Source organism: Aethalodelphis obliquidens, unplaced genomic scaffold (assembly GCF_003676395.1).
Source record: "Aethalodelphis obliquidens isolate GAN/ISIS:26980383/991018 unplaced genomic scaffold, ASM367639v1 scaffold25, whole genome shotgun sequence".
Taxonomy (NCBI): domain Eukaryota; kingdom Metazoa; phylum Chordata; class Mammalia; order Artiodactyla; family Delphinidae; genus Aethalodelphis; species Aethalodelphis obliquidens.
Window position 1 is genome coordinate 23,339,790 of NW_020837969.1, and position 12,013 is coordinate 23,351,802.

The window sequence follows — 12,013 nt, forward strand, 5'->3', positions numbered from 1 at the left end:
AAACTTTAAAAATAAGAGCGTTGAATTTTTAGTTAAGTCAACGTTAAATAGAAACTTAAGTCATAAATAAGAGACCTCAGTGTTTGGTCACTTAGCAAGAAAGGACTTAAATACATTTTTGTGCTTGAATGAAAAATCTTTTGAATGTAGCATAGTGTAATTGTTCCATCTCCAACCTCTGAATACCTTGCCTGTATCTTCCCCCACATACTATTATGACTGGAAATCTTTTGAGTACAATGCGTACAAGAATAAGTCATAAGAATCATTTTCTCTCATTTATTTATTAGCTTGTTCTAGTCAGCAGTAGGGGAAGGAAGTAATTTTTTTTTTTTTTTTGGAAGGAAGTAATTTATTAGCTTGTTCTAGTCAACTGAAGTGGAGGGAACTGGTGTTGGAGCACTAAGGGTTAGTTTATGAGGACGCCATCTTGGTTTCTCAGTTGCTGAGAAACTGGGTAGTTGTTTGCTAAAGCTCAACCAAGTCATGGTCTCGGTGAGTTGGAATATAAGTGCTTTGCAAAATCCCCACAGCCTCAGTAGAGTGTGCCTTTCTCTTTAGTTACTCCTGAGAACTGATTTAATTCTCCCCTCCCTATGGATCTTGTTTTATGTACTACTGTTTACAGAAGTCAGCAGTGTTGGTTCAACTTTTCTGTTGAATGCTTGATGATTCTGATAATTTAGAAGGAAATCACTTTACCACCCCACCCCCTAATCCCACTATGCTCTCTGATTTCTTCTGCCTTGTAGGACGATAATCATGCCTCAGTAATAGAAAGGTCAGTGGGCACCAGGTATATCAGCTACCACCTGGTGGAGCTCCGAGTCTTGGTGGTTTTGACAGCAGTTTTTGAAGCAGCCCTGGAGATTTACCAGGGTCTCTGTTTGAGTAAACCTGAAGAGGCATATCAGAACTCCAGCCCTCAGATGACCTGGGCTTTAGTACCAGAAACCGAGATAAGGCGGGTGGTGTGGAGCAGGGAGATAGGATCCAGGTACTGAGATTATTACAAGATCAGAGGGGTATTAGTACTAAGTTTGACCTTGATTTGAGCTCCTTATTTCCTGGACACAAGACAGGGGGTTTCATGAACCTCATCTGTAAAGGTTAAAGGAAGTCCTGAAGGCTAGGGAAGAACCGAGCAGATTATTACAAAAGAAATACTAGGATTTTCCTACACCGGGATACTGTTGTACAACATACATAGTTTCTGGTGACAAATGACTCTCATTCTGTATTAGAAAGTCCGAATGAATTGGTTAAAACCTATAACCTGAACGAGGAACATTATGTCTCCCCTTCAGCACAGACCACCTGGCTGGGCAGGGCTTTCTGGATACTCCACATTCCCTACAGCAGCAGTGGGTATTCGTTTGGAGTGGGGTATAGACTAAAGGGCAGTAAGAAGCTTGTTAGACTCAACCAGGAATCTCAGCAAGCATGAAGTTGACTCTTAGGAGACTGCTGCTACTTCACTATTTTTATTCTACACACAAGAAGGTAGTTTTATCTGGTTCAATACCGAAGCCTCAGATCCACTGGATTACTGGGTCAGAATGGGGTGTGTGTGTGAAACACCAGGAGATTCTGATAGGAAATGACCTTAGCTCTAGAAGAAATGGGTCACTTGCGGCTGTGTCTCAGAGGAGAGCAGAGTCCACCGGCGGTGGAGCGAACAGTAGGGGCAACCTGTTGCTTTCCAGTAGAGTTCCATGTAGTTCACCCGAATGGAATAGTATTCTAAACGTTTGAATTTGCGCATATCGGGACACTGTGAAGGCGATTGGCCCAGGACTCAACAGGAAAAGCCTGGGCATCAACCCAGGTTCATTCAGGCCTCGAACTTAACTGAACCTTTATAGCAATATTTATTACAGCAATTTTAGCCCCAATTGTCTTTACCCCTCCCCCCCTTTTTTTTTAACATTTCGACATTTCAATTAGAAATTGAAAATTAATTTAAAAATTAAGTTCAATAAACAACATTGAAAACCTTGGTTATTTAGAAACTTCCTTCAAAAGATTGGGTGTCTCAGGAAGTCACAGCAGGTTGGGGGGATGTTAAAATTCTGAGTCCTCAGCCTTTTAGGCAACATACGTAAAATTATTCAGAAATTCATAACCAGAAATTTAGAAATGGGTAAAAATGAGTGGGTTGATGAATCAACTTTAACTTTTCAAGTGGTAGAACAGTTTTACCTGCTATGAATATACAGAGAGAGAGAAAGTGAAGACAACAGAATGCGGGGAGACCTCAAACAATGCAGATACAAACAAATGAATCTATTTCAAGTGAATAATACAACCACGGTGAAGGTGGGAAGAATGGGGAGAGCTGACCCCAATAATTCTTGAATGTACATATTGACTATATACTTTCAGGCCTAAGACAAAAAGAACTATATATACTGAACTGTAGTTAATAGGTTTCCTTTTTATGTTGCTATTGTTTAGCGATTATGAAACTTCATTCCCGTGTTGAGCGAATAAGTAAATGTATAGTGGATAATGAGAGCTAGGATTCAGAAGGAGTTATTGATACAAATGTGGAGAGGGAAGGCTAGAATTAACCTAATGGTGTTGGATTGGAATTGGAGGTATCAGTACTAACTTATGTTTTTAATATATCTAAATAGGTGTAGAGAAGTAGATACGGATGTGAAAGCATGTGTGTGTTTCCGTATAAATCTGGGACAATTTGAGCGCCGAAACAAATAATAGTAATAAATTATAAATCATAAAATAAGGTATGAATCGTACTGATGTGTGAGTGAATGAATGAACAAACGAATGTAGAAAGGAATAAATAATAAACAGGGCCAAAGGGTAAGCTTTTCCTTAGAGTAGAAGACTAATGAATATGAAAGGAATGATAGGATTAGAAAAAAATCATTATTTGACAATCACAACAGTAAAGATTGCTTCAGGTAAGAATTATCAATAGATGTTAAAACAATAGATCAATAGATGTTAAAATTTGAGAAACAAAATATTTAGTCTCAAAGTTATCTCCCTATGAGATACTTACTAGTTAAAAAGAGAAAAAATAGTAACCTCACAGTGGAGAAACTTGGCAAGTGATCAAAGTTATTATCACTAGTAATGAGACAAAAACGACATCATGTGTCTCCTGATACGATGCACTGAGAATGACACTTCTGTGATACTCCTGCCAAAAATGTATAACCTTAATTTAATCAAGAAACAAATCAGATAAACCCAAACTGAGGGACAGTCTACAAAAAAAATAGCCTGTACTCTTCCAAAATGTCAAGGTCACGGAAGACAAGGACTGAGGGAAATATTCTGGGAGACTAAAGAGATGACAGCTAAATGCTATGTATGCCTCTGGATTAGATCCTGAATCAGCAGCACAAAGAGATGTCCTTGCTTTTAGGAAGCCAAACTGTAAAGGGTAAAGGGTATATAGTGCTTTCAACATATTCTTAAAACAGTTCAGGGAGGACAAAGGTGTATGGGGAAATCTAGGCAAAGGGTACACAGGAATTCTTTGTACTATGTGTGCAACTTTTCCATAAATATGAAATTATTTCAAAGTAAGTATTTTTTAAGAACTAAGCAGAAAGCACCAGCATATCTGGTTGAGTGCTGTCTGCCAGGATATCTGTTACTGTTAGTTATGCTCTGGCTCTGCTGCGCTCCACAGGAACCCTTTTATTCCCGCTCTCTCCCTCTTCTTTCTTCTTTTAACCTGTGTCAGATCCTGTAAATTATAACTTTATAAATTATACATATTTGTAATAAATTCAAACGATACAAAATCATACAGACTAGAAATCCCCTTCCCACCCTGACATTGCCACCAAAGTTACCACTATTAACGGGGTGGTTGTCCCGTTGTAAACATTCCTGGGTTCACACACTCGTACATACACAAAGCCTCCTCCTTCTAAGGCTACTAAACATTGTTGAGCATCTTTTTCTTTTTTAAACCTCATATTGCCATGACATCTTTCTCAGTAAATATATATATTTTTGCCTCATTCTTTCCCTTTTTTCCCCCTCTAAATGAATGCTTCCTTTGTCTCTAAAACTAGTTGTCAAGGGCTGATAAACCCACTTACTTTAATGGTAGAACCATTTGTAAAGACACTGGGCTATAGCTCACAGATTTGAAGGATGTACCAAATAAACCAGACTCCATCCGGCATTAGGACAGCACTGAAGACCTCAGTGACAGGAGTTTAGAGACCTTTTCTCTAGTGGGAGACTGTTAGGGCAACTCAGCTCCAGCCACCTCCATTTTCTGTATTTTTATACTCAAGGTTGAAATCCTCAGGAGAAAAAACATGTTTGGTCACTGATGGCCACATCTGTCTGTCCCTTAACTAGTCAGCTGTCACTAGGGGAGTGAGGGCACAGAACCTGGATGTTGGCCTCTGGGCGCTTCCCAGAAAAGAGCCAGCAGAGCAGTTATCCCAATCAACCTCTTTCCAGGGCTGTTTGAACTGCTTCGCCTCTGGTGTGTTCCAGTCTGTTTAAGTCCAGCTGCCCTTCCACCACTAGAGTTATCCTCCACTGCAGTGATTCTCAGATGTGGTCCCTACACAAGCAGTGTCAGCATGCCTGGCAACTTGTTACAAATGCAGATTCTCAAGTCCCATCCAGGACCTACTTAATCAGAAACTGGAGGCGCGGGTTCAGCACTCTGTGTCTAGGAAGTCTTCCAGATGATTCTGATACGTGCTAACATTTGAGGATCACGCTCTACTACATAAATCTGATCATAATATTTCCCCAGTTAAAAAAATTTCAGCGGCTCAGCCATGCAGATACTCCAGAGTCCTCACTCATGACCTGAAAGTTCCTCGTGATCTCATCCCAGTGCTTATGCAGTCTTACACACACACACACACACACACACACACATACACATCCACACCCTCTTCACATCCTGTCATACAGAACTTTGCTGAGCTCTTTCCTGGACTACCACCTGGTAAATTTCTGCTCTTCTGTCACTTCCTCTGTGTTGCCTTCCTGGTCCCCAGTCACTCAGGGCCGTGGCTCTGTTTCCCATGGAGTCCTAGACATTGTGTTGGTTTGTTTATCTAACCATCAGTGTACCTGTACAGCTCCCTCACCAGAGCCTGAGATCTGAACTCCTCAAGGCAGGGACTTATTTTCACTGATCCTTGTGTCTCTAGTACATGACAAACGTTATGTGCTTGGTTGAATCTGTTCTGTTTTTACTTTTTATTATGAAATTTCAAGCATACCAAAAGGTAGAGAGCATAGTAATGAACATCCATTAATCCATCAGAATTTACCAACTTAACATTTTGCTGCATTTGCTTCCCTTTTTTTCTAAGTATTCTAAAGTAAATACCTGATGTTATGACATTTTGTCATTATATCTTCTTTGTATTTCAGTACGAACACTAAAGACATTTTCCTACGTTACCATTTTATCACACCTAATAAAATGGACAATTCCCAGATATCACATAATGCCCATTCAGTATTCCGCTTTCTTCATTTTCCCACAAGAGGTCTTTTATATCTGGTTGTTCAGTCAAGGACCACACATTGCATATGAGGGTAGGCCTCTAAGGGGTTTTTTTTTTTCGTTTTTTTGGTTTTTTTTGGCAGTACACAGGCCTCTCACTGCTGTGGCCTCTCCCGTTGTGGAGCACAGGCTCCGGACGCGCAGGCTCAGTGGCCATGGCTCACGGGCCCAGCCGCTCCGCGGCATGTGGGATCTTCCCGGACCGGAGCATGAACCCGTGTCGCCTGCATCGGCAGGCGGACTCTCAACCACTGCACCACCAGGGAAGCCCTAAGGGTGTTTTAATCATTCTAGAATAGCCCTTCTCTCTCTTTTTTTCCCCCATTATTCAATGAATAAACTCCTGACTAATATTTCCACTCTTGTGGCATGACATTAATACCAGGGACACTACTAAGGATTTGGAATGGTCTTGAACCTTTATGTTCAGCATAATCATATGACTCCAAATCCACGATTTGCAGCCAATAAATCTTTTCCAGCACAGCCTATGTGCATAAGAAGCCAGTATCACTACAGCTAGAGAAACAGGAGAGCTACTTGGGATCTGAGCTTTGCAGCACATTTAATTAATAGCTTCTCCATTTTGTCTTCCAGAAAGTCACTGAAAGAGCTGCAGTTCATTTACAGTGACTCTACATTCCTGTAGGCTTGGGTCTTCAGGATTTGGTGATTTCCTTTTACCTTGCCCATTTCCTTGTGTTTTATCATATACTAGCTCTTGCCTTATCCTTCTAGGACTCCGGCCTTTGATGTAGTTTGTAGAGCACTAAAATGGCATTTTAAAGCTCTGTAACTTGCTGAGAATCTTAATTCAATTTAAATAGGAAGCACAAATTTGCATTGAGGGGTCTAGGTCTACAATTCAGAAAATTCTCTTTTTCAAGATTTTCTGTTTACAGAGAGTTCTTAAGCTTTAATTTTAGGAGACAGAGGAGGAGGAAAAAAGAGGATTTTAAAAACTTCCCTCAGCAGAGTCCTAAATGCAATAATATACTCTGTTTGAGTTTAGAGCATTACAGTATGCAAATGCAGGGTTTGAATTGTCCTTCAGGCCTCTGATTGCTCTCTGTAGCTTTTGAGATTGAACTGTTAGGACTTCCAGTAATCCCATGTATCAACCAAGGTGGTTGAATAAAAGTGTTCCTATGGGCTGAGTCACTTGCAGTGAGGGAACAGGTGGGGCTGGGGATGAGGCTGCTGGAGAAGAGGAGAGTTACCTGGACGAGACTGTAGAAAGTTCAGAAAGAGTACTGTGAGGTATTTTAGGAACTACGGTGCAGGAAAGAAAACCGTGTCATTAAGGTATCTCAGCTCTAGCTGCCATAACAAAATACCACAGAGAGGGTGGCATCAACGTTAATTCTCTCAGTTCTGGAGGCTAGAAAGTCCAAGATCAAGTTGCCAGCAGATTCAGTATCTGGTGAGGACCCTCTTTCTGGTTTGTGCAGATTCCACCTTCTCACTGTGTTCTCACGTGGCCTTTCCTTGGTGTGTGCTCCTGGAGAGAGAGGTCTCTAGAGTCCCTTCCTCTTCTCCCAAGGGCGCTAATCCCTTCGTAGGGGCCCTACCTCCGAATGCCATCACATTGAGAGTTAGGGCTTCAACATGGATTTGGGGAGGACACCAGCATTCAGTCTGTGACACATAAGCATGTGGGTTTGCTACTGCCCTGATATACTCTTAGGTATAGTAGGCTACTAAGGATACTTTCTGTCTCCCAGAGTTTGCCCTGGGTAGGGAGTTTAGCCCTTGTAGCTCACAGTGAACCTGTGTTGCTTTGGTCACAGTGTTCTAGGCCATCTTGGAGAGACTATTGGCTGTTCCTATAGCCAGTCAGATTGGGTTGCTTCTAAGTAACTTCTCAAACCGATATCATACTGATATCTAGAAACTGTCCTTTTTGGACACCAAGGAAATAAGACACCATTTACAATTGCAAGAGAAATGTTTTCTGTTCACTTACCAGAAGGGTTTGGGTGAATTATAGGCAAGAGAGGAAAAAGTTGAGTTTGAAAGGCACAGATTCCCCCTTTGATTTAGTAGTAATCTTATCCTGACAGCATTTAATGAGAAGTCACTGTGGCCAGAGAATAATCTTATTGGGCTTTAATTAAAAGCACAAGGGGATTTGTTTGTTTTGTTTTGTTTTCATGTCTCCTTCCTATCTGTCTCCCTCTTTTTCCTCTTTCTCCCCTCATTCTTCCTCTTCACTTCCATGTTCTCCCAACCCCCGCCCCACTCTGCCTCCTCTTCTTCATCCTTTAACATTTAAAATGTTTTTGGCTTGGCTGGTCCCTCTGGATAGAAACTGAGCTGAGCAGGATATTGATTACCAAATATGGTATTGCTGCTAAAGATGTTAGAGGAATGTGACTTGTGTTCTAAGCCTCCGGCCTCTGAATAAGCTCCAAACAAATTAGGTCATTTTAACTTCTGAGCTTTTTTTTTTTTTTTAATAAAGAGCTGGAACTTTGATTTGGAACATGATGGTGGTGTTATTTTAGCTCACACAGGGAGGAGGGGTATGAAGACGGGGGTGGGGAGTAGAGGAGACTCAGTTAAGCATGTTTTAGGACCTGAGTCACGAGACCAGGTTGTGTAAGAGGCAAGCACGTTGTGTGGACAGCTCTCGCACATCAGTGAAAGAGCTGAGGCGTAGACTGCAGATGTCTGGCCCCATTCTCTGAGACTAGAAGCTCCAGAGGACCCCTGACAGGTCCCAGGATACTCTTCTCATGTTACCCACGCTGCTCACGGGGATGGGGGCTCAGGGCTATTAGGAAAAGCTGCTACTTCGCAGGAAGGATGGGGGCGTTAAGTACCAAGGAGGACACTTGGACACACTTGGAAATCGATAGCAAGTTGCTTCTCTGTGTAGTTGGATGGGGTGTGATAAGAATAAGCAAGTCCTTCCACAGCATACCTTTAAATGACAGCGGGGACTGTGCTCGTCTCCCAGCAAAGGCCACAGCTCTTCAGATCCGTATTTGGAAATATTCACTCTGTTGTTGATAGCAGCTTTGATAGAGTGAAATGCTCGTAGTGGAAGTGAATGGAAGCAAACACTGCTTCAGGGTGCTGCTTTGTCTTTTTCCCCTTATGTACATTTTTCTCAAGATTAATACTGAGGTTTCTCAAAACGAAAACTGAGACCAGTTAAAGAAAGAATTTCTTTTTATATTTCATATACCTGGCACCCCCTTTTCACTTTTCGTCATTGGTTAGGGCTGCACCAGAGGATTCCTTTTCTTCTTGTCCACCCGCACCTGTTTGCCCCTTCAGTTGGAAATTTCACCCACTCCAGGACATCAGTGGGTCATGGCTCTGTGGCTGTAGTTGTGCCTCCCTGAGGGCCTTGCTTTCCTTCGCTTCCTGCCCCCTAACCCCCTTATTTCTCTTATTGCCGCTCCCGTCAAGTCACATGCTCTTCCTCCCATCTTTGGAGCTGAGCCTGAGAAGTTCAGAGTTGTTCATCCTGGTCTACAGAGTTAGAGACTCTTACTAATTTCTTGTGGAAATTGCTCTTGTCTTCAAGCTAATAAAAAGAAGAAAGGGGCTTTGGGGCACTCAGGCCCACGTGAGTGCTAAACTGAGAACATGTGTTCTTAAGATACTCATTTTCAGAACTTCACTCCTTTTTCAGAACATGCCATACAAACAAACATGGTACCTAAGTCTGTTCTGAATGCACGTTTATGCACCATACTATACTGGGGTGTCTTTTTGATACTATTGTTGGGGTCCAGAATCCTAGCATTGGACATAAATATCATGAGATTATTCGTTATGCTCAGTAGTGGAGGCATTCTTAAATGGTGGGAGGGTTTCAAATAGTTTTATCTTGTCCTAAATCTTGTACTTTATAGTGTTTGTGACTTATTTTATTGAATATATTTGGTTTAGGTAAACTGCAATAATAGGGTTAAAGGTAATTGAAATTACTAACCTCTCTTTGGCCCATATAATCTGTGGTCTGTCTATCCATGTAGCTAGTAAGCCAGCTTATAATCAAAATCAGGACCATACCACATCAAGACATTCATATGAATTTATAAGCTAACCAGAATTAAGTAATACTAGTTATATTGAAGTCTTAAAACTGTTTAGTTCCTGTCTACTTAGTAACTCAGAGTACATGTATCACCAGTATGAAAGCTCTCCAGTTAGAAGGGGATGGGAATTTTCCCCCTCTAGAGGTGATGAAACTAAGGCATTGAAGAATTAACATTGTTTTAAACACTGGTCAAAGCCTTGCCGCTTACGATTTCAGGTGTTGGACTTTGCCAGCATTACACAGGGCTTTACATTAATTCATTCTTCTTGGTAGCCATTAATTAGTTTTTAACTATGCTAGGCATTTGCTGGTCCAGATTTAAAATTTGAACCTGAACGTTTTAGTCCAAAAAGAAAAGGAATAGATGAAAAACCATGCAACTCAATTTTTAATACAGTAGACTAAATCTCCCTGACTTTGTGGACATGCTGTGTTACAGGTTTTCGTGTATTCTGTGTAAGTAGTGAGAATGAGAGCTCTTACTAACTTTTTTTTCCTGATAGGCCGGGTTTACTGGTGTGTTTATTTTGTCACCATTCCGGTTTGACTCTAAGGAAATGAAAACATCTTCCATTTGTTCTTTATTTCCAAAGGGCATCCGCTTCGATCCTGAAATTCCACAAACACTACGACTAGAGTTTGCTAAGGCAAACACGAAGATGGCCAAGAACAAACTAGTAGGGACTCCAAACCCTAGTACTCCTCTGCCCAACACTGTACCTCAGTTCATTGCCAGAGAGCCATGTAAGTTGATCTACTTTTCATTTTGGAAAAAAAAAAATAACTAAGAATTGTTCAAGTACTTGATGTGAGATTACACCATGGGACATAGAGCTGGCTGAGTGTCATTTTCCATTTCTGAGAAGAGACTGCCTTTTCTTGCTGTCTGAATTCCAAATACAGCAATCTTGTTCATGATTGGCTGTCCCAAAAGATGGTTCAGCTTGATCAGAACTGTAACTACAGAATTGCGTTTCAAGTGCTGTAGATTTCCTTAACGTGATCTCGACCTTATGGTGAGTGTGCCCTGTTTGCCTTGGGGCTTAAATCCTTATTCGTTTCCCCATCCCTGGACCATGAGGGCTGGTTGTCAGCATTCACTTTACTTCATCTGTTGAAGAATATCAGTTCCGTGGCTTCAGGGAAATAGAATATTAAATATGAAAGAAGCAGATAATAAGAAGTTTGTTCTGTTTTTGAGAACAGTTTGGCCATAAATCTAGGAGGGAAAGTAAACATACACAAAGAATTGATATAGTAGAACGGTCAGTTCTAACAAACGAAGACCAGTAAAGCTTTAAGAAAATTCGGGGCTTCCCGTTTTAAATTAATTGGGTAAAGACACTGACTAATTGCAAAACAAGTCTTTTACCCCACCTAATGAGCTTATTCCCTTAAATGTCCAGGCTACAATTTCTGCCTTTGAGTAACTTGAAAATGTTGTCTTAATTTTCTTTCTCAACCTCAGTCAGTAGCAGAAGTGAGGCGTGAGATGGGCTCTAGCGTTTCCTTTCAGTGCCTGGCCGTTATGTGATTGAATACGGCAGGGCATTCAAGGAATCCCAAGTGCCTTGCCGTTACTTGGAATATTTCCATCCTATCGTTCTTTTTTTTTTTTTTAAACATCTTTTTTGGGGTATAATTGCTTTACAACGGTGTGTTAGTTTCTGCTCTATAACAAAGTGAGTCAGTTATACATATACATATGTTCCCATATCTCTTCCCTCTTGCGTCTCCCTCCCTCCCACCCTCCCTGTCCCACCCCTCTAGGCGGTCACACGTCCTATCATTCTTCATCTTCTTTCTAAGCCGCATGATCTTGATCTTCTCCCTGCCTTCCCTGACAATACGCTTCAACTTTTCTTACTGAAATCGAAGGGCACGTGGGTGGGTTCCTTTCTCCCCCGTGTCATGTGCGTGTCAGATTTAATCGCGTTGTTGTGGAAATTAAGTCATTCTGTAGCTCAGTCGCTCTTGAAAAGCTGCTGCTTATCAGTGGAAACTAATAGATAAAAGAAGAGTTTCTCCCTTGGTGTGTTCTACAGTTTTTCTATGAAGCCAGGAAATCATAATAGAGAAAAAAAATATTTTGTTCTTCCGTGTCCTAGGGGAACTTAAAACCTTTGTTTATTTGGGAAATCTAAACAAAAGTTTCATCTTATGGTACAGTTGTACTACGGGAGGACGTATGGACATTTCTTACTAATTCTGTATTCTAAACAGCATCTAGCCCAGTGCTTTGTACATTGCATATATTTAGTAAATATTTATTAGTGATGATAATATGTATGCCTCTTCATTTCTTTCTGAAATTTCTTCTCTCTTGAAGGCATCAGAAAAGAGTATTTGTAGGATACTTTCACTTAGAAAAGAAAAAAGAAAAACAACCTAGAGTAACTCTTTACTTAGTGAATTTGTCTGCT

General features: G+C 41.0%; 1 protein-coding gene across 6 annotated transcripts in view; it reads left to right on the plus strand.

Annotated features, from left to right (window-relative positions):
- The window catches only part of RBPMS (RNA binding protein, mRNA processing factor), a 185,917-nt gene that overhangs the window by 103,451 nt on the left and 70,453 nt on the right, over window positions 1-12,013 (plus strand). For all 6 annotated transcript variants that reach the window (XM_027122763.1, XM_027122764.1, XM_027122768.1 and 3 more), the window contains one exon: window positions 10,184-10,334. In XM_027122763.1, the coding sequence (XP_026978564.1) occupies window positions 10,184-10,334 (151 nt within the window). The remainder of the gene's footprint in view (window positions 1-10,183; window positions 10,335-12,013) is intronic.